This window comes from Corvus cornix, chromosome Z, assembly GCF_000738735.6.
Source record: "Corvus cornix cornix isolate S_Up_H32 chromosome Z, ASM73873v5, whole genome shotgun sequence".
Taxonomy (NCBI): domain Eukaryota; kingdom Metazoa; phylum Chordata; class Aves; order Passeriformes; family Corvidae; genus Corvus; species Corvus cornix.
In genome coordinates, this window is record NC_046357.1 from 48,422,480 (window position 1) to 48,446,286 (window position 23,807).

At 39.0% G+C, this 23,807-nt stretch overlaps 1 protein-coding gene across 2 annotated transcripts in view; it reads right to left on the minus strand.

Moving 5' to 3' along the window:
• The window catches only part of PRR16 (proline rich 16), a 154,179-nt gene extending 134,288 nt beyond the window's left edge, over positions 1-19,891 (minus strand). For both annotated transcript variants that reach the window (XR_005603849.1, XM_039567236.1), the window contains exon 1: positions 19,639-19,891. Coding sequence is in view for 1 of the 2 variants with exons in the window: in XM_039567236.1 (XP_039423170.1) it covers positions 19,639-19,800 (162 nt within the window). In the remaining variant the exon portion in view is untranslated. The remainder of the gene's footprint in view (positions 1-19,638) is intronic.
• Between the last annotated feature and the right edge of the window lie 3,916 nt (positions 19,892-23,807).

A 23,807-nucleotide genomic window follows, 5' to 3' on the forward strand; every position in this document is an offset into this window, starting at 1 on the left:
CCCCAGCCTGTAGCGCTGGAGCCGGCACCTAGTCTCATTGAACCTCATATTGCTGGATTCAGCCCAATGATCCAGCCTGTCCAGGTCCCCCTGCAGAGCCCTCCTACCCTCCAATAGATCAACACTTTCCCCCAGCTTGGTGTCACCTGCAAATCTGCCGATGGTGGACTCATGCAGATCCCCTCATCCAGATCACCAATAAAGGTACTAAACAGGACTGGGCCCAACACTGACACTTTACCCATGGGGAATGCTGAAGCCACACTGGGGTTTGCAGCCAAAACCACAAATGTTTAGCCTCTTTACCATAGAAAAGGCATGACATACTGGTTTATGAAAATTATGAAAGATGAGTCGTACACCAAAATCCCAATGAACTGTGACAAACTCATTAACAGAAGTGTGACGTAAGATAATACCAATACTGTTTCAGTCCAACTGCGATGACACACTCACCTCTTGACATGGTTTAATGCTTAGCATCTTACGTGTATCTTGTATTTCTGAGACCATTCATGCAATGATTTCTTCTTTTTATTTTGAGCATAACACAAATACATAATGAGAGAATGAGCCATAGAAAGGAACCAGACACTGGCAAATTTAGCGCATTAAATCCTAGCACTCCTCTGTATTTATTCCTCATGGTTTTGAAGCTTTGCTTCAAAAGCTCTGGGTACAGTGGAAAGACCCTATAGATGTGGCTGTTATGTAATGCACTGTGTAAAAACACGATGCATTTGAACAAGACAAAGCAATGTCTTAATGTCTTATTTGTACAAACTCTCTGTTTGAAGACTTTGAGACTTGTGATATGAAGGATTGGGTTCTAAATGGTATCATTTAAAAGGCAGACAGGGATGATATAAAGATACAGAATACAGTCTTGCATGTGCTGTAATGCTACCATTTATCTGCAAGACAGATCTGATGGATGCTGTAAGAGCAAAGTTTCAAGCTCCTGGAAGGAAAAAAATTGCAATAATTATCCATAAAAGCTTAGTGGAAAATTTTCTTCCATTGGTTCTATTAAAAAGTAATTAGCGCCTGTGCAACTGCCAAAAATTGGCAATTAACATTGCTACATAGGAGAATACTGGCACTTAATCTGGTTAGTGTTCTCAAGGAAACCTCTAATGCACTAATGCTATCTGTCTATCTATCTATCTTAGGCTCTTACATGGCTCCTATTACTATAATATATAGGCATTTAACAATCTTCACTGCAGTTATTTTTACAACACCCTGGCGAGGTCATGAAATACAGTCAAACCAAGTGCACAGATGTGGAGCTGAGTTTAGGCTATAATGTTATACAGGATTTAATTTACAAAATCCTTTTTCAGAAGGTATTTCCAGGTGCACTATACTTGCAATAAAATACACAGGTAGGTCAACCAAGGAAAAATTATTAACTTCAGGGTTTAATTTCAAATTTAAAATCACATTCAGATAGCAAAATAGTTTTCAAGAGAAGAATTAACTGAAGCTCTAGTTTAAAGCCAGAGCCAGGGCTTGTCTTGGATGTTTGCTGTAAGAACAATTCCTACTTCCCACTGAATTTAAAACTAATTCTCATTCAGCTAATAAAGCTGCAAAGATGGTCTTCCTAGCCTCTGAACAGACGCACAAGTGATGGAAGGACATCAACAATTGAGCAAGAAAGTTGAAAAATGTGCTCTGAACATGGCAGACCTTGAATACTGTCATAGTGATCATCTAGAAGAGTCACTAAAGGATAGGTCAGTTTGAAAGGAATGTTTAAAAGAAACCAAACAGATTAGACAGAGTATTGTATGTACACTGCTGGAAGAACAGCCAGCAGTACATGTATATCAAAGCTGTGCTAAACTTTGCTTTGCTAAAAAACCCTAACCTAAAAACACAAAAGTTACATAAAAGTCAACAAAATATCAATGTAATCTGTTTCTCAGTTTCAACTGCTGACTTAGGCATAATTTTAGCTATATGTAAGATAGCAATTTGTCACCTCTAAATATAACAAAAACTTAGGAAGAAAATCCCTCCTTTGCTGATATTTCCACTGTGAAGAGGCTTGCAACATATGTGAAACAAAATACATCACTCACTTCTGGTTTATGCTGCAACACAATTCAGGACTGAAAACCAATTTAGAGCAGTAGCTAAATAGTGTTTTTCCTAATGGTGTATTACACAGAAGCTGTACTGCCTTTATAGAAAGAAATAAAATGCTGATATTATCCAGTGAAAGAAATAAGGGACTACCAGAGATAAAAAGAGGAAAATACTCATATCTTCATTTTTAGTGTTCTTTTACTACATAAAAAGTACACTGCATGGAAACCAAATGTACTGTGGAAATTGTAACACAGAGTGTCTTAAATAGTTCACCTATAGAAAGAATTTTTTTTTTCCAATATGCTTTCTTTTTCCAAGGATTCCAATATACAGTTTTAAAAATCATCTACCCTAGTTGCTTGATGGCTTTGCTTAATTAAAATTCCAGTAAAAGAGTGTAACCAGTCTGTTTTCACAGTACACACTATAATGATACACAAGCAAATTGCACTTTTTCTTTTAACTTTTCTTCAGAAAGGGACCAAGATCATCCATAATGACGGAATAAAAGATTCTCTTCAAGTTCCATAGTATGATTAAAGGTGATTATTGATGTAGTTAACAAGGTAAAACAAGTGCACATTTCATCAAGAACATGATGAATTTTTAATGAAAATAATTTAGATTATCTTTGAGAAATAAGATAAAACAGGACTGAAATTTAAACAAGGAGATTTATATAACTTAGAGTGTAGGAGAAAAAATTATATATCAGTAGGAAAAAATGTTGATTTAATAATACTATGCAATTCAGGTAATTTAAAATTAATGTCTACAGTTACTTTATTCAATCATAATTGAAGATATTTCTACAGCCTGATTATATTCCTCAGATCCTGAAATACTTTTACAGTAGCTACCTGCTTATACCTGACACCTTTGAGACCAGTGAGTATTACATGAGCACCACAAGATCCTTCTCCAAAACAGGTTCTGAGAACACAGAATAATGAAAACAGAATCATGGAATGGTTTAGGTTGGAAGGGACTTGAGAGGTCATCTAGGTCCAACGCCCCTGCCATAGGGGCACCTTCCATTACACCAGATTGTTCAAATAGAAAACTGAAATCTCCTTCCCAAAATACAGTCAGCTTTTTGGTGGTATTCTCTCCTTTAATGAATACTGATTTCAACAGCACTTCAGCTGAGAACAGCTAAGAGACAGACAAACTATTACACTTCTTCATAATTCTGATAGCTTATTTCAGCTAGCTGTGGATTTTTGCATAAACCATCTCAGAAATTACCATTATCAGTAGCCTCATTTCAGTCAGGGATTTGGCTTTCAATATGTATGATTCAGTTTTCCTGGACCACTTAATTAATCAAACTTTGCATGCCTTTAGTGTCCTTTCTACTGGAGTCTAAACCTTAAAAATTAGGGCATAAATTAGGATAAGTAGGCCAAAATTGCCCCTAGAATTTTAGCTGGAGCTCCTGGCACACATATTTGTGGTCCAGATGTAGACTGCACAGTAGCTTCAACCTAAGACCAGTGTGACTGAGTCAAGCTGGCCTGAGACCAATATCTTTTCTTAAGAGAGCAATATCTTTTCTTTAGAGAGCTCTGAATTATTGTGTTGGAAGATACAAAAGCAACAGAGACTTTAAAAAAATCCCCAAGAGCTGGCAGGGGAAAGATCCAGCAGCCAATTCAATAAATTAATTTCAAAAACACACTGATTCTACCCCTGCCTCTGTCACACAGCTTGGTGATACCACAGGAAATTACTGGCATCAAAATTGTACCTACCTTGCAGATGTGTGTTTCTTATTTTCTGACCTGAAATAGTCATATCTGATTTGTCAAAGATAAACCTATTTCAGCTGAAGTAAGGAGATCCATAAAGTCCTTAATACACTGAAAAATGAGGTGTTTACTGTTTCATATTTGCCACCCTCCAGTCTTGTATCTGTGAACTGGAGATAAAACCCCCTCACCTCATAAATGTATTATGAAAATAAATTTATTAAACATTTATGAGACTTTCCAGCACCACAGAGACACTTATCACAGAAAAGGCCAATAGAAAATTAATTCTTTATTCAGAAAAGCTCTGAATGTCATGCTATGTATAAGGCAGGGCTATCACTCCAAATAATTATAGCAGCATAGTATCACACAGCTAATTACTAAGCAGACCATCACAAAATACACCGAGCAAGGCAGTCTTACATAAAACAGCTATGGGAATGCAACTGAAAACTCTGCCAAAACAAATTAAGAAAACATTTTAAGAATACATACTGTAAGTTTATGTTGCATCTCCTAGTTTAAAATGCAAATCAAAATAGGGGAAAATACCTACTCCATCATTTGGCACCATGATGATAGCTGTGTCATGTAGATCATTATAAGACCACTGGTACACAACGAAACAAGAGAACTGACAGGCATGATATGAGGGATCTGAAAGCCTGAGGGACCTTTCACTAGAGGGTTTCCCCCACTTATAGATCAAGGTGCAAGAGAGTCTAGGATACTGGCAGTCTTCTAATTCAGCACTCTAAAGAAAAGGGACTTTAGTACATGGATTCTGCTAAAAACTCTCAAACTTCCAGTCAAACTTCTCTTCTTCCCAGAGCCATCTAACATGCATATCTCTGATCACAACTTTATTGTTGATACTATTGGTATCTCATTTACAGTCATTTTTCCACCCCTCTCTGACAACTTTTCTTTATGCACAGGTAAATTGTACATGCAATTTAGGAGCATCACAACACCTTAACCCCAGTTTATCCTCAACCTTCTCCTTTCTTTGGAGGTATGCGTCTCTCCACCAAGTTAGCTCAGCATAGTAGCATGGCTTACTCAGGAGAGGAGGGGAAAAAAAAAAGAATCTTGTTACAGCAGCTCAGAGGGAACATTTACATCCCCTGGTCATGTCAGACAGGCTTCTGCGATCAAAAAACTATACTCTAGCAAAGGCTAGACTTCTTTGCTACAGTACAGAAAGGAAGCAGCAGGGGGCTGGGGATGGGGGGAAGCTTTCAAGCATAAAGATGACAAGCATGATCAAAACCATGACATTTTCCCAGGCTTATTGCTCTGAAGTAGATCAGCTACTTAGTCTAAAAGAAAAGGTTTTTTTCTAAAAAATCATAACACCATGATGCAGAACTCAGCATTGAAAAATTCTGTCTGAACTCTTCGACCTTAACAAAATAACTGAAGGTGGTATTTTATAATAGGGAGCACCTGGCAGCTAGTGGTGTGTTACAATTTCTGCAACATTACATTTGTCTGCAAAGAAAAATTAAATTTACGAAACCAAGTAAACTCTTCAGAATGGCATTTTAGGCATTTGTAAATGTACCCAGCCATTCTGGACCATGCTCCTTTGACATGAATATACAGCATTCTATAGCAAATTGGTCCTTCTGACACCATTTTACTTCACAGATAGAGTAGATTCATACCAACATGCAAAGACAAATTCTTAATGTCAGTCCCTCACAGAAGAACACCACTTAAATTGCTGTATTCAACTACTATTACTCTTACTTTTAATTGGGTATGCTGATATAACATTTCCCAGAGCCTGAAAAAAGAGCCAGAAGACTGGAGAGAGGGGAGAGGGGGGAAAGATTACTAGATAGGAGACTCTAGTCCCACAGGGTGTTACTCACTGGCCATGGTTTCACACCAGATGAAACCTAACCCTCCAGGAAGACAGGAAACTTTGTGAAAGTTCACTGCCCTGATGACAGAATTAAGGTGTTGCCACAACACAAAACAGGCCAGGACACCTAATGCTCGTTAATTAGAAGCATTACTTTGTCTTAAAGCAAGGACAGAATTTAAGTCTTGTAAACAGCCTTTGTTTACTCTAAGACGGAGAGAGAAAGGAGAGGGAGAAGAAAAAAAGGCATTTTGAAATATGCTTTTGGAAAATAACTGTGGTCTGAGAAAACATTCAGAGAAAATTCAGAACCACGATATATACTTTCTTAACAATGCAATATGCAAAAATGTGATGTTTGAATATCCAAACAGCAAAAACTAACAAAAGAATCCCAAAAGAAATAGAAACATAAGTCTATAAATAATAGTAGATTATTATCAATGTGGAAAAGTCGAAGTGGGCATATTCCTTCATGAAAATAAGAGCGGCAATTTATGGTTGTGAAGAGAAAGTTTCTATAGCAGGTGGGAAAAAAATAAAATTAGGAATAACAAGGATAAAGAATAGTGAGGATAAACTTCAGTGAAAATATTTCTGAGGTTGTATTCCTGACATTTCAGATTTCCTTGCCAGACCACACAGACATTGCTCAGATTCTGAAAACCAACACCAGTTTCCTTCCCTTTTTTCTTGCCTTTTTCAACTCACCTCCTTGAAGGCTCAACTTCTCTAATATAAATTATGGAGCAGTAATTTAGTAACACTACACTGTTGTAACAATTGTTTCACAAAAATGCTTTGTAACTACAAGTCTTTGAACCTAGTCTGCAGAATCTGCTTCATTGTCCAGGAAAGTACTCATTCACTGGTACTGGCATTTCCCAACTCCAAATATGTCCATCAACACTTGCAACATTACTACTGCTAATGGTAATACACAAGTATTTCTGAGGGTGAAAGGACACAAATCCTTCTCAATTAGTCACTGCTTCAATAAAAGATTATACACTTGCAGACCATTTCAGACCCCGTAAAAAGAGCAATCATAGAAGCTCTGGCATATAATAACAGTAGATTAACACAGCTGGACTGAAATAAATAAATAATTTTAAAACCCTAAACTTAAAGAGGTCTTGCATTTTAAAAACACAGCTATCAACGGGAGCCATTAAACAGGACTAGCCCCATCACTGAGCCCTGGGGAACTCCACTGGTGACTGGCCACCAGTAACTCCAATCACCACCACTCTCTGAGCCCAGCCAACCAGCCAGTTTTTTACCCAGCAAATAGTACACCCACTACACTCCCAGAGAGGCTTTTTTCTCCAGGAAAAATGCTGTGGGTGACAGTGTCAAAGGCTTTACAAAAGTCTAGGTAGAAGGGGATCCTGAAGAACAGAGATGCTTTTCTATGCATTTAGAGAATGCCCTCTCCCTAATTTTGTCTGCTCTCATCTTCAGTGCATAAAAACTCATATTCTTCACATTGTATAGCAGCAAAATGTTCTACAATTTAAGTACGTACTGCCTGAAAAGCCAACTCCAGGTGGATTGCTGATTACTTTATAGTTAACTTGTTTTCTAGATATGCAATAGCAGTAGACTTGGGTCATGAAGAAACAGTAATGAAATTCCTCAACCAGACTCTGGCTGCTATCATACAATATATGTTTATTAATTGCCCTGTTACAAAAGTTGCAAATGCTCTCAGTAAATTTGCTGATGCAGCAGAGCTAATAGACAACACACAAGGCATGAAGTAAATCTCTCAGATACTTACAAATAGGATAAAATTCCTCTTGTGCATTATCACAGCCATGAGGACAAACTAAGTATCTTTGTGCTACAGACTGGAAGTTCAGTAATTCATAGAGCTCTTTGAAGAGGGGTCATGATAGAATGGCTGCTAACAGGCAATTTCTCACCAAATAGAAATGAAACTTCAGAAAGTAGCAAAATACAGTTCCAGTAAAGTTCTGATTAGATCTCACCTACAGTATTGTACACATTTCTGTGAAGAACAACTCAATCAAAATAGAGCTAGAAAAGCTCTGTTTCATCAACTGGAAAGAGCCTACCAAATAAATAAAAAAATATATTCTTTACTAATGTACCGACATACATGTATAAACAAAGAACTATTTGAGTTACCAGAGCTGAGTGGCATCATTAGCAAAAAGAAACTGCAACCATCTTGGTATTGCTATTTATTTGTCATTATTTATTTGTTTGCCCAATTGAATTCTTGGCCTAGATTAAACAGTTTTCAGCCACAAAAACATTGTACTACACTTCCTGTCTGTATCAAATGACAGTCTGCAGTAAGAAGCATGTGAAAACTCAAAGAATATCTCCTTCATTGGAAGAAAACCTTAAAAGACATATACACCTGCTAGAGCACTACATCAGAAGAATTCAAAATGCTGATGTCTTGTCCTCTAGCCACACAGGAAGGACGCTACAGAACTGTTCCAAGTCTATAGTTACTGTATAAAAAGCAAGGAAACAATTTAATCTGTTCAAAATAGACATTTAATTAAGATAAAATCCACTTGACCAAGACCTAGTTGCAGTGTAACAGCATTGATGTAACAGATAACTTTGTTTCACTATGTACAAGAAATCATGCATTTAAGGAAGACAGATCATATATGTAATTCACAGTGACAAAGATGATGTCTCACTCTTGATTAGTAGATTGAGAAATAACAGATGAACATGGCAAAACTACTTTGCCTGTACAAAACAAGCAGTTATTAAATGAAAACTTGCTTTTTAGAAAATTAAGGAACAACAATTTTCCAAATTCCCCCTGGAATTCCCACTCTTCTAAAAGATTGTGATAAAAAAAACCAAAAGCCATTTGAAAAGCTGTCACATAACACCAGGACACCAGTCCTAAAACATGAGATGTCACTGTCACAAGTTGTGAAACCTAAACAAAAGCACATTTCACATTCAGCAAACAATTCACAAGATCTACGAGATCTTCCTTTGTTCATAATAGATTATTATTAACTACACTTGACTCCATAATACATCAAGCATCAAATCAAGGTTATTTACATTTTCCCAAAGAAAGAATAAATCCAGAAGGTTATTTATTAACTTTTTCTCCTAGTACCTTGTTTTACGCACTTGATTGACTAATACCTGTTGAAAATACAAACTCAAAACCAATTTATATTCTAAGGCAGATATAAATTTATAGAAGACTACCAGATTATGGGAAAAATAATTGACTAGGTAAGTTTAATATTTTGTTGAAATTATCATAAAGTAGCTCCTGTTTCTAAGATGATGTACACTGAATGAACTCTGACTTTGATAGAACTGATTTATTTTTTTTTAATTTGTAAGAAACTTGAAGTAAATATTCACAATGCCTGCCAAGTGCTCATCTCCTAGAAACAGTATACAGCAGTCATTCACTGAAATACAGTCAATTTTTTTCTATGAGGATCATATCTCTCATACTTGCAATCTTGCAATAAACACTCAGAAAAGATTCATTATTTAACAGAAGGTTTTTAAACTACCTTTAAGAACTTTCAAAGTTTAGAAGACATTTTTACAGATTTTTTAAAGGGCATTTCCATAAGTTCCCTGACATTAAATGTAAAATTTCTACGTATGTCTAGCTTTAATCAATCTTAGACTACAATTCTTTTGTATACAATGAACTTAAGGCTTAAATAAAAGAATGGGAACTTCTTCACTGCAATTAATACACATTACTGTCTATACAAGTACTGGGGTTCTAATTTCACCTAAAATTAGGTATGTGAATCCAAGACATCAACTTCACACACAAACATACGCATCAAATGTCCTGAATGACTGGAACTCCTTAAAGACAACAGCCCTATCAAAGCTGTATCACATCAGCAAACATTCTGCTTGCTAAGATTTAAGACATTTAAACAAAATAATTAAGCCAAGTGTTTGTATATGATTTATTACAATTCAAGCATTCATTTTTTATGGGGTTTTTTTAGTAGAAAGAATCAAATAATCACCAACTGAAAAACAAGCACATGCAAATCAATTGTCAACAGGGAACAAGAAAAAATAATGATCATAACCTCCTCCTCCTTTTGTTTAAGCATAAACATCCCAGACTGGTCAAACACCAGTTTTCTCTAAGTCTTTCAGGTTCACCATACCACCTGTACTTTGATTTCAAGGAACAGAAAGTTACTACTTCAGCAGAGGTAGATATACTTGTATAGTTTTCTAGTCTTAATAAGTTATCCGAACACTGTGCTCATACACAGGTTATTTCTTTATCCAAATGCCATAGTTTTACTGACCCTTCAAACAGGCCATAGAATATATAAGCAATAAAAGCCAAGTAAGTCTAGACTTTACCACCCTAGATATCACAGATAAAACTCCTCAGCACTACCAGAGACCACCTGCTGTGATGAACTTACCTCATTCAAAACATCTCTGCAATCATCAGTAAAAACACGGAGAGAATAAAGTACAGTTCAGTTGGTAACCAAAACTCATTTATTTAAGAGAACAGTTATGTAGTATTTCGAGAAAAGATAAAGCAAATTTTAGGAAACAATGTTAACTTAATCTATCATGGGTAGCTTTTTCTTGAAATACCAACCAGTTAACTTGAATGCAAAGAGCAGCTTTCAGTTTCTATCTACACAACATTAGAAACTGCACTAAAATAAAGTTATTAACAATGAGCCCACACATGAGAATCTCCTAGTGGCATGCAGAAGATCCATGAGGACAACAACTGAGGTTCTGAGATAAATGGCAGAGACACCTGAAATTTTTAAGACCTATCTTGAAGCTCTGATGTTGACTTTCATGCGTCAACTTTCAAGAATGGAGAGACAAGAACTCTCGTGCTTAAGAACACAGATGACATCTGTGTCTGACGTCTGATAGCTCCTAGAAGTGAGGTAAATAAAGCTACACAAACACCTGAAACTGTTACGAGGGAAAAGAGGAAAAGGGCTAGGAAAAGAAAACAAAGAGCATCCGAGAAATGGAGGTATTACTATGAGATTAGCATAGTGAAAATGAAAGCGAAAATTAAGCAGACAGGCAAAATTAACCTGAATTGTTCACAAAGTTAATTTCAATAATTACACTGGGTTTGCCTGGACCATTTCATTTGAAGGTGGGGAAAAGGATATATCTTGGTTTAGTGCAGAGACATTATGGGAGTAGCAGCATTCCTGTAAAAGCAGAAGGGGCTGCAGTCCTCCCTTCCAATCATCACTGCCTGATGGGACATACAGGCTCCAGTGGCTGCACTCACTAACACCAGCTCCAAGCACTTGGTGCATGCATCTGTTATATTCATAGAGGGAGCTATACTGCAAATCTGTTGTTTATTATTCTGTCTGAAATTTAGTAAAATACATCTCCAGATCACAGGCAGTGGGAAGTACACAACCACTTATTACTGCAACTTTAATGAAAAAGTACACAATATATACTTCAGCTAATTTTAAAATTTCAGCTAAAAAAAAAAGTTTATTGAGGGAAGTAAATGTTTGCGACATAGCATTTTTACTAAACATGCACCTGATTGTTTGAAACTAGATTTGAAATATTGTGCGCAGGTCTGGGCTCCCCAGCACAGGACAGATATGAACACACTGGAGCTAGTCCAGAAAAGGGGTTGGAAGGCGCTGGAGCGTATGTTACATACTTAATTAGAAGCAGTAAAGGAGGCAACAAGGGGCACAATTAGAAATACAGGAAATTTGACCTAAAAACAAGATCAAAAAAGGGGTGATTCAACAGTAAAATAGGTAGTCCAGCAAGGTTGTGGAGCCACCATCCTTAAAGATATTCAAGAACAAGATACTAAGCAACCTGCTCTAGCTGACTCTTGAATGGGTTGGACAGTTTCTAGGGGCCCTTTTGAATCTCAACCAGTATGTAATTCTGTATTAAGAAATAAATATATCTTTTCCAATTCTTTGTCCAATAACTGCTGAACTTTCAGTCATTACTTTAGCTGAAAATTTCAATGAAAAAGCATACAAAGGAAGAATTACACTTTGTTTTATCACACTGCAGTAAGAAAAACATACTGATCTTGATGTTTCATATTTTCAGATATAATTTTATACAGAAAGGGTATTGTTTCATGGGTATGAACCAAAAAATTATAATGGAGAAGCAAGTCCAAGCACTTAATTTCTTTATGCTTTCACCTTGTTAAGTTTATAGAATCTGCATCTTTTTTGCCACATAAATTGCCTGCTTTAACACAGTAACCTTTCCAGTAAAGTATGAAACTTCAGTAGATACCAAAATTGTGAATATTTTAAACACTTATCTTCTGCAGATAAATTAAAAGCTTAGATCAAGTTGTTGGTATCCCAACGAATTCTTGGAGCCTGCTGCAGCTCGTCTCACCTAATAAACTTAATAAATACATAATAAACTTCTCAAACTATTTTCCTAGGTAATAAGTTTTATCTTCTTCTCCTACTTACAAGGCAAATGATTATACTGCAAGTAAGGATGTCTTACTCCAATTCTACCTTGAAGCTCTTCACTCAAAGAAGTGTAAACAGAGACCAAAATACAGAGAAGAATGTAGTACCATCCTGGGTCAAACATTAGAAAAATTACTGTATATTTAAAAAAGAAATAAGGTGAAAAAATGAAAAATTTTAAAATTACAGGATTTTTCACATTACTGAGAAATAATCTTCAATAAAATCTGGAAATGATTCAACATCAGTGCTCTCAGTCTTCATAATGCAATGTGGCACATGCTGCATGAAGCAATGGATGGGTTTGCTAACCTTTACAGACACATGAACACGCTACAGTTTTTGCAGAACCAATGACTGATAGTACTACTACTGTTCAGAGGCCATGGGTCCTCACTGCCTCCCATCAGTACTGCAACAATTTCAAACTAAACCAGAATGCCAGCAGCTCAGCCAGCAAGCTCTGTCACGCCAGTCATTCAACACACACGACCTGACAGAGGGAAGCTGTAGTGAGAGACCTGCTGAAGGATTTTCTCAACTCCTCCACAGCAAAACAGGGTCTGCTTTTCTTCTTCCCCTGGGTACAGTAATAAATGGCATTTTGAAGCACTGCAGGTCACTGCAGCAAGAATGACCAGTCAATTTTGTATAGAGATGGACAGGAGCTGTAAGTAGGAGGTATGTATAGGCTGCACACCTTCATACCTCAAGATGAGGTAGCATTTTACTCATCAAGAAAACAATGTACATTAACTGCTCTTTTCTGCTTCTGTTAAACAAACAAACAAACAAACAGCCCAACCAGTTGTAAAGAAAAATAAAGCCCTGTCTACATATAGGTAACTAGGTTAGTGGTAACCTGCACAGATTTCAGACACGGGCTGTGTGAGAAAGAAAGTCCATTTGCAAAATAGACCCCTTAACTCTCTTTGCCTCACAGCAGCAACCTCTACTGAAAAAGGAAAAAGGGGGAAACTGCACGGGATATACATGAGCTTTCCCATCAGGTTACTGAACATGTATTTTTTTCACCATCCTTTCAAAGAACGAGTATAACAATAAGAGAAGACTATGGGCCATCAATATTTTGCAGCTCTGAAAGAAACTAAAACTGGCAGAGAATAGCGATGCTCATTCACAAAGGTATTGTGAAACAGGCACTGTGGGAAAGCACTCTAAGCTCAGCGACAACATTTGTACCTCTCCCACAGCTCTCCCAAGAGCAGTACTAATTAGTTGTGCACAACACGTGTAAAACATATGCAGTAATTTGGCTGGAAGTTTTTGTTGACTGGAAGTAGGAGGGCTATTCCAGAACTTTGTCCAAGGTGAGTAATGGGAACAGAAACCTTGTATAATTGCCAGAAAAAACTGACCAAAATCTTCAAAGCTTCAATGATGCTGTACAACCAAGTCGTTGGTGTTGCATAATGTACTCGTAAACACGTGTAGAAGCAACTAACACCTCTAAATTTTGAAGTTTTAATAAAAATTATGTAACCCAAAACTAATTTCCATTACTCAAACTTAGTTTTGTTCCTTCCAAACAGGAAAAAATCAGACTGCAACAGACTGAAGTTTGTGCCTCACTACCGTTTTCTGTACCACGTTTAGTAGTGAGCAGGCTGTGTGAAATTCAAAAACAGTGGTACTGTTTTTATTTGAAAACTGAATTTATATATGCTCTATTTAGCTCCTGATTGCACAATACACATTACTATCAGAAGCGCAGTATTACTTACAAGGAATGAAGTAGCTGACATGAGTTTAAAAATAAAATAGGTAGCACGGATTAGCAGTGTGCTTCCCTCTGTCAAGTATCTTGGTATCAATAAGCAACTCTCCATAGGTACACTAGTTATTCTTTCCATGGGGTTACACAATACCCAATTACCAGCTCTTGGTAGATTTGGTTACAAATCAGACATGGAGCAACCTCACTCTGCCATGTATCAGCATATAAATGTTTCTGACTACTTTAACTCATGGGATTTTTTTAAGGTTCACAGCTACCTTTTAGCTCCATTAGTTTAATTGACACTACTAGCATAGGTGTTTTATCTGAGTTCATTGTATGTTTTATTGTCTAGAACTGTATAAATGCTTCACAGACCACAAGAAATAAATGGAAAGAAAAAATATAATTCAGTTATCTGCAATGACTATTTATGGCCCTCTTTGGACCCCTGGGCAGATCACAATAAAGTTGTTGTGCAGTGCTTGCCTTACATAATGAATCATAATCTGCAGTCAAACTTCCAGGTACAATACATGATTGCATCTGGCACAAAGGAATAAGTGCAATAAGAAAGCAGAAAAAAGAAGTCTGCTGCTGGAGAGATTAGCAAGTTTTGGAATGGCAACTTTACTTTACTCATGCAACACCTTGATCCTGGTATCTGAACTGGATCCCAATCCCAACCACAGCAAAAAAAAACTACTAAAAAGCTTCAGTCCCTCACACACACCTTACTGGCCAGGATCTGCATATGCAGACAGTGTATGCACTGAAGAAAAGACTCCAGAAGGAACACTGTTAAGAGGGCCTGCATCCAGGATCCAGATATGAGTAGGGCATCTGCATTTAATTGGATTTCTAATGGTAGGAACATTATATGCATAAAAACCACTTTATTCAACTGCTACTACCTAGCAAAAAAGAGTGGCAGGCCCTTGACACCTGAACAGAATCCAAAGAGGACAAGAGGCAAGAATCAGAATGAGAAGGAATGGATTAAAACATTTTGCTATTTTTTTGCCTATCCTTAGGTTTCTAGACAGTATCTCCCATAACTATGCTATAATAACTCCCCACCTCATCTCATGCAGCAATATGAACACAAAACATTTTTTATGTTGGTGCTTGCACTGCGTGCATACCAGAGATACTGATACATGATTGACTATTACTGCTCCACTCCTCTTGGTGGACCCGACCCCTCACAGTTTGCGGTTTAAAAGGCAAGAACTTGAAGTACCTTCTACTATCTGGATAGTTACCAGAACACAAAAACAAAAATGGAATGGAAAACACTGGTGGTTGAAATTGTAATATACTTCTGCAGTCCTGATCCAGAAATTAAAGCCATGGAACACATGACCACCCTTCACTTAAGAGAGTGATGACTGGTTATGGAATCAGATCATTTATCCTATAATGAACTGTGTCATGGTGTTTTGAGGGAGGGGGATTGGTATCTGCTAGTGTCATCATCACTTGGAATATATTTATTAATTCATGCCCAAATTTAACATATCATATCTTTACAGAAAATAAACACATCAGTTAGATGACAGAGAATTATGCACTCATTCTGTCAGCAAGACATTTTCACAAGATTTAAAGCAGAGGAGGTAGATTCAAATGACTGGAAATTCACTGAAGCATGTGCGATGCCTATGAGGGCTTCTGTTTCTCCTGCACCTCCATTTTGGAGTACTCTAAACACTGGCAATAGCTACACAGCTGCTTCCTTTCGATAAAAGGTTGAATTATATTTAGCCAATTAAAAGCTATGCAAATGTCTCACACATAACTTCCAGGAATTTGTTCTGCAAGGTGCATTTTTATTACTACAAAAAGTATTTATCAAATTATTTATTTAAGTATTTCCTTAATGAAAACAAGCACAAGACTACAGAAATGTGTAACATTATCATAAAATGTGAAAGCAGGGAAGTCTTAAAAATTATATTATGATTATTAAGATTATATAAATCTCTGTGCCCTGCTGTCCACAAGTGCACATGTACATCCCCTACAATCCCTTCTGAAGTAATCAGAGGGCTACATCATGCCTTTTGCAATAGTTTAATTAGCACACACCTTCTGATTTCTAGTAGTACATTACTTAGGTAACAGATAAATAAGTATCAGCTCCAAAACAAGACTTAATAATAACCATCTTTCTAGACAAACTCCAGTGAAAAACATCTTTAATTCAATCCTCTGGAGGAGAACCAAAGTTTAAGGCTCCACCAACTTAATTTTGAAATAGTCTGGACTAAAGGAATAGAAAGTGTTACTCAATTCTCTGGCACCCCTTTGATTTTCCTTTGGAATATTCATCAAGTAACAGTGACTTAATCCATTTCAAATCCATTATTTTCTTTCATCGCAAAAACACATCCTGTTGTTGCCATACACCCACACAATGTTTCTTTTTAGAAAGGAGAAAAAATGGGCCAAGTGTCTCCTAAACTAACTGCACCTTAGGGAAGACTAGCCATACACCAGTTCAGACTCTGGACTCAGCACCACTCCATCCTTCCATGTCTCCGAGTCATCCCCCTTCTCCATCCTAAATCTCCTGTGGTTACCTTAGCCTAAGCAGACCAGAACAATAAACAAGGGGGAGAGAGGGAGGGAAGAAAGGGATGTTGGACTTCTGAGACACAGTAACTCTTAAAATGTACTTGGTTTAGCCCACATGATTTAGTCACATGCTTCTAGAGAATATTTATACACTTTGCGGTTTGTCCATCCAGGTTTAACACACCATCCTCTACCCACTCTTCATTTTCCCCTTTTTAAAAACAACAACCAAAAAAAAGTTGAGCTGATTAGAAAAAGGTTCAGAATGAAGGGCAAATGCAAATACATTAATGCAAGTAAAACATAACAAACTAAATGTAATAAGACATACAAGTCCTGTACAGCCATGCTACTCACTGTTACAGAGCAGTTCACTTTGAAGCAATGAAATGGTATTTTGACAGTACTTTGACCATGAAATCTTAAACCAGAAGACTAAAAGATAGATATGCAATCTATCACAATAACTAAAGTGCTCCATTAAGTATAATCATAATTTATATTTATGGGTAACAAATATGTAGGCATGAAAAGGAAAAAAGTGTTTTAAAAATGATGTAATCACAAATAAATATTACTGTAACATTATATTTTCTATAACACAACTAAATAATACTGGAACTACACAAAAAAGGGCTAAAAACACCTTCATGCCCTACCACTGTACCAGAATTGAAAACTTTTTATATAGTAATAAAAAAATGAAATGCTGTTTACAGAATACTGTATTACTATATACCAAAAAAAAAAAAAAAAAAAAAAAAAAAAAAAAAAGGTTGTAGCACAGCAGCTGGGCTGCAGCAAACATCCTGGGGGGAAAAAAAAGGTAGCAACAACATTTCCAAAAATACGCAATTTGTAGTGAAAGTGGAAAGTGTGAACTCACATCCTCTATTTCATCATTTTGACTAGTCCTACAGTAGGGAACCTAAATGAAGCACAGTTATATTTCTATGTGTAATACACCAAAACTGGCTACAGTCTAACTTCCTGTAAGCTTTAACAAAGAGCCTGTCAATGCTTTCTAACACCTACAAACAACCTGTGAAAGAGACTGATCATCAGCTTATAGTATTACCAATTAACTCACTTTCACATAAAAAGTATCAACTGCAGTTATGTGAGGAGCTTTTGTACAGATTTAGCCCGTCCTATAAAGGCAGATAACTAAAGGTACTCAGATGGCAAACCTTTGCAGACGTTCCAAAATAAATGTCACACAAAGTGTATCTGACACATAATGATAATATTGCAATCAAGCAGAGGTATGTGTATGCAACTTTTATTTGTTGGAGTATCACAGCTACCATCTTTCTAAGTCCTATTTCGTGAAAAGCATTACTTAAAACCTCATCTGTAGTTAGAAACAAGATTTAACTATTCTTTTTATAAAAATACTTTTGTTTTCTCAAAATAGGTGCTATTGGCAATCCTTGCACCCTTCAACAGGTACACAGTACTTAACAGAGTTACAGCTCCATTTCTCTGCAAGTTTCTCCATCAAGCAGAGGTAAATCCAGTTCTCTTTTACAGATGCAGTCAACCAGAACAGACAAGTTTTCTCAGATAAAACATGCCACAGTAAATTATGATATATGATCTCCACTTACAGCAATCCTGTTTGCTCACTAAAAGAAAGCTCGGACTGATTATGTGCAGGGAACAATTTACATTCATGGGACAGAATACATTACATCCTCTCCAGGTCCTGAAAACGTCCCTCTGCAGCAACAGAAGCGCTATCAGTCTTAAAAACGTTGAAAGAGCTGCTCTACAGCAGTGGTTATCTCCACTTCAAAATACCTCAAAAATTAAAAAGCACAGACAGCAGCACATTAAGGAAAAGAGAAATTATAGATATATTATTAGAACAAAAAAAAAGAGAAGGAGAAACCTGGAATTGTGGGTGAAAAAAGACCCTAACAGCTGTGATTAGTGAGCCGTGCGTTTATACATCTTTCAACATTATACAAAGCACTGGGTGAATTTCAGACTGCCTCAGATGGCAAAAGACTGTTGAAAGAAACTTGTTGACAATGTCATTAAAATAGAAAACTAATATTTGATGGTAAAAACCCGAAGCCTGTTATAAATGTTAAATATAGGATTATAAAACAATACACAGAGATTCTGGATTTGAATTTTGATGCATAATCCAACCATCTGTCGACCAGTTGTGTAGCAAAATCAAGATAACGTGGAAATCTCCAAAAGGACAGCCAAATTCTTTTCCTTCAGCTACTGCATTTCCCTGCTTATGAACATGCCCGCGGTAATCGCACTCTGCCTGCAGATTAACCTAGAGGAGATGACATCCGCCACCGGCAAAAGAGAGATTGCAAAGGCAATCTTGCCACACAGGACCGATAAACAGGGCGCTCAGCTCCCGGTGAAGCAGGCTGCAGAGGCTGAAGCAGACTTCGCCCCGCCGGTGCTGCCGCGCCGGGCGCGGAGCTTCCGCCACGGGCGGCGGGTGCGCGGGGTCCGGGGCCGCTCAGCCCTCAGCGCCGGGGAGATGCGATCGGGGCTGCTGCTGGGGGCGAGCACGGCGCTGCACCGGGCAACCGAAAAGTTAAACCCGCTGGAGCGGGAGCGGGGTCGTTCCCGACTCCTCGCCCACCGCCGGGATGCCGGCGCGGCGCAGCCCGGAACCGGGCAGCGCTGCGGGTCCCGCAGCTCCCCAGAACACCTTCCTCGTCCAGCAGGGACCTCTCAGGAGAGGCTCCCCCGGGAAAAATAAAACTATAAAACTCCGAGGGGTGCGCCGAGGTGGGAAGTCCCCAAGAGCCGCCTCGCAGCCGAGGCGACCACGGGCGGTCCCGAGGCGCACGGCACCGGGGACACGGGGCTGGAGCCGCGCCCCTCGTCCCGTTCCGGGTCTCCGGGCAGCGCAGCGATGCTCAGCCGCCCGCCCCGGAGCACGGCCGGGAGCTGCCCCGTGCCCAGCCTGGACACCAGTTGCTCGATCCGCGGTGAAGAAGCGGTAAAAGGAGCCTGGGGGCGGCAGCGAAGCCTAGGGGGAGCCGGAGCCCGGCCTGCGGGCAGTGGGGCGCTTGCCCCATACGGGGCAGACTGCGGTCCGCCCGCGCAGCCCTTCGTTCTCACCTCCTTAAGTTCCTTGGCGACATCTTTCAGGTCCCCCAGGACTAATTCCAAATCCTCCACGATGATCTTGATCTGCTCCTTCACCTTGGCTTTGGAGCCTGCCGGCGGCTCCTCGGACGGCGACGAGGAGGAGGATGCGGTCCCCTTGGACTGGGCGGACATCCTTCGGGGCAGCCCGGCGCGGCCAGCGGGGCACACAGGTCAGGCGAGCGCGGCGGCCGCCGGCCGCCCGGCCCCGTCCCTCCGGCTCCCAGAGCTGCCGCAGCCGCTGCCGCCGCCGCCGCCTGCCCGCCCGCGCATCCCGCGCCGGGGGCGCCGAGCCGCGCCGCGCTCCGCCGGGCGGCCGCGCTGTGCAGCTGCCATCGGCTCCCGGAGCGGCGCGGGTGCCCGGCTGCAGCCCGCCGCACGCCGCGCCTGCGCCTCGCCCCGCCCGCGCCGCCGCCCGCGCCCGGCCCGGCCCGGCCCGGCCCGGCCCCGGCTCCGGCTCCGGGCGGCCGCGGGGGCCGGGAGAGGAGCGCCACCGCCCGCGCTCCTGCGGGGCGGCGGAGGCAGGGCGGCTTCTTCGGGAGAGATGCTCTCCCACCTCCTCGGCGCCCGAAGGGGGCGAGAGCACTGCGCTCTATCTCCCAGAGGGTGCACTGTGTTGTCTCTCTGGTGGTCCTCGGGAGCGGGACGGGTCGCACTAGCTCTGCCGGGGAAAAGATATTTACTCGCCAAAGCAGCCCCCCAAAAAGGAAACACTTTTCGTGGCTTGATCACTGAATAATCCCTGTCGAAGCAGACAACAACAGTGCCAGTTTCTGGTGATACAAATCATTATTGCGGGGTTGACACTCACACCCCTGTACTGTTAAGTGACCGGTTTGTCTCGTCTGGAGTGTACATGCCTCGTTTTGGACTAAGGAAGCTATGGAAGGACCGTGTTGTGTAAATGCCACCAAATCGGTAAAAGGCACTTACATGTCCCTGCTCACCCGTATATACTGCACTGCAAAATACCAATAATCAGTAGACCCTACGCTAGTTGGGAAGTAAAGGTTGTGTATCACATCATATAGAAGTAAATGAGGCACATGAGCCAGAGCATCTTTCATGAATATTCTATCAGGCTCTTTCTCTGGTATACTGGCCAGTGCCACTTTTGAACACATACTTCCCCTACCGCTCTTCAGAGATCGATCTGTGGAGCAAAATGAAGAGATTGTAAGATATCACTAACCTCTGGTGGTTTTTCATTTTACTGCAAAAAAGCTGAAAGGAGTTGGTTTAGGTATTTCTATCTCCCACTAGCTATGAACAGCGAGAAGAAGGCATGCAGCCAAGCCCTGCTTTGAGCATCACCCTGCATGGCTGCAGCTGACTTTGATGTTGTAAATGTTTCTGGGAGTTTTGGCAGCCTGAGATGTTTTAACCTAGCTAAAGCAGGACAGGAAAAGCAATCTTGCCCAGAGCAGCGTGTCTGCATGTGGTAAAAATCCCACTTGGTGACGAGCAGTTTGTCTCTGGGAAGATTGTGGGACTGGGATATGAATAATGAGGGCCCGACAGCACCTGTTACTGCCTAGGATAAAGTGTAATTATCTTTCCACGTTTTTCCACTATAAAATTTGGCTGAAATTATATGTTAGTGGGCATAGAGTGTAATTTTTTCCCCAGGTGTCTCAAAGACCTTTCAAACAATTTCAAGGTGGCCATGTTCAAGAAGAGCCCCTGTCTTTCCTCTGAGCTTTTCTCAAGTCAAAGGGGAGATTTCTTTTTCATCTCACCAAGTGAAAGCTCTTCCAACACTGACTTTTAAAAGCATTCCTTCTGGTTATTTTTACTTAACTGTTTCTATATGAGCAACAACATCATATGATTTTTGAAGCTGGCTAAGTAATACAGTCAGAATTTCCAAATTGTAGTCACCACCAAATTAGAAAGAAAGCAACCCACAAGTTGTTGAATAAGTTTTAATTAATGTGTTTGAATTCCTATGGGGCATTATTGTATGAACAGAAAAAATAAACATTAATGGAAAGCTATCAGTGGAATTATCCATGCAGAAAACAGCACACATCCAGTCTATAATTAGACAAAAAAGCCTATTTTGTGCAGAAGGCTACTGTACAACAGTATACGTAGCTATACATAACATGGCTTACATAGATAAGGGGTGGTTTCTTACTGTACAAATAATTATCATTGTCACAAAATTGGTACCAGATTTGCTGCAGACATTATAATTTGAGCATTCATTATTAGACATACTTTTCCTGCACAATTGCTACATTTTATAGATTGTGTTGCCATGTCTCACTGCTAAATATTTTTATTTTAAGAAAGAAGAATTTTTTCCTGTTCTATCTCATCCGTTAAAGTAACGACAAGACTTTACCCACAACCCTGGGGTTATTCAATTTCCATAAGCCTGTGACCACCTTTGGAGACTTCCCAGACTTTTAAAGATATAGATCATGCTCACTTTACCAATCCACTTTTGTAGTGACATTCTTCTAAGAGCTGTGCAGGCTTATACAGTGGCTGATATTTTTTATTCATTCAAGTGTCTAGTGCTTAGCCCTGAAAAGTACTGACAGCACTTTTAAGTCCTGAATAAAGTTTATTGTCCTCTTGGTCTTTAAAGCAATTTAATGTCTTTAAAAAATGTTCTATACCTTGCCAAACCATGTCTTAGTTAACTAATAGGTCACTTCCCACAGCAAAGTTATCTAGTAGTCATTTTATTTCTCTTTTCTTCTGTCTCTACATAAAATGTTATTTATTAGTGTGCTATCAGTTTATTGTTTTTGTAGTCTTTCTGTCTATACCTTTACCAAACCCAAATTGGCTAATCAGGCAAGTCTGACCTCTTTAGGGTGCTAAAGTGATGCAGAGGATGCACAAGAAGTCTCCCCAGAAATCTTGGGGGCAAACGTTATCTTGAAAGTAAAAAGCTCAATATATCAGTGCAGTTCACTGGTTATCCATTAACACCTGAAATCCAGGACCACTTATTCAAGAAAAAAAGAACCCAAAACGCACACACATTAAATGAATACTTAGTGAGGTACCATATCACTGTCAGCTGTGATCTCAATTATGTTCACAAGCTGAGCAAGGCTTGGTCTGATCAGTAATCGGGAAGGATCTCTCTCACAAAAATCTCTCAAGATGCTGCAAAGTTTGTTTTGGTGATTCAGTAGATGGCACTTTTCCTTCTGGAAAAAAAGTCCTATATCTCAGCCAAGTGTTACAAGTAGAATGAACTGCACTCACACAAAACAGTGATTTTATCATGCTGTTTTATTTATGCTATTTATTTTACGTATGGAGTCACTAAGTGTTGGAAGCTATGCAGGAAATCATGAGTAATCATAAAATTTATATGAATCACTGAAATGATTTTGCATGAGAATCAGCCAGACTGGTAATATCAGAAATGTAACTACTTTTAAATTTAGTCACTTGTCTCTTATTAAAAAAAAAAAAAAAAAAGCCCTAGATGCTTGCCTACTTGGGAGGGCTTCTTTAGTACCATAAAACCTTTGTAGTTATTCTTGTATGAGAGTAGAAACCAAAGGAGCCCTTTACAAATTATGTATGTAAAACTGCATCCCAGTCTTGTCCAGTTGTTAGTATTTCAGATAGGTTAATTAAAAAATGTTTTGCTGCTGCCTGATGAAGGTATTCTGTTCAGAGTTTGGGCTATTTATCAAAGGCAAAATTTCCATAAAGCCTTTTAGGTCAAACGAGATCTGGATTTTCTGATTAATTTTAAACATTGTCAAATTTTGCAAACAAAAGGAAATAATTTACAAGGCAAAAAGATGATGTAGCTGAACTAATAATTTGGTGAATGATAAAATAAAACCTTAATTTATTTTCTATCCCTCTTTAGAAATTGTCCTTAAAGGAAATATTCCGCATACAAGTTAGGGAAGCAGTGAAACAGTAAACCTGTCTTTTTCTTGCCAAATGAAATTGCTTGTAAGAAAGCTTACATCAATTGCCACAGGTTTGCATACTGGACACATACTTTTAAAAATGTTCAATAAAATCTTCAGAATTAATCCTAAATTAGATTAAAACAATGAGCTAAGATAGAGTACAGTGCCACTAACTTGCATTCCACATACTTTTTAAAGACAGCTTTCATCTTTTATATTTTTCATTCTAAAAAAAGAATA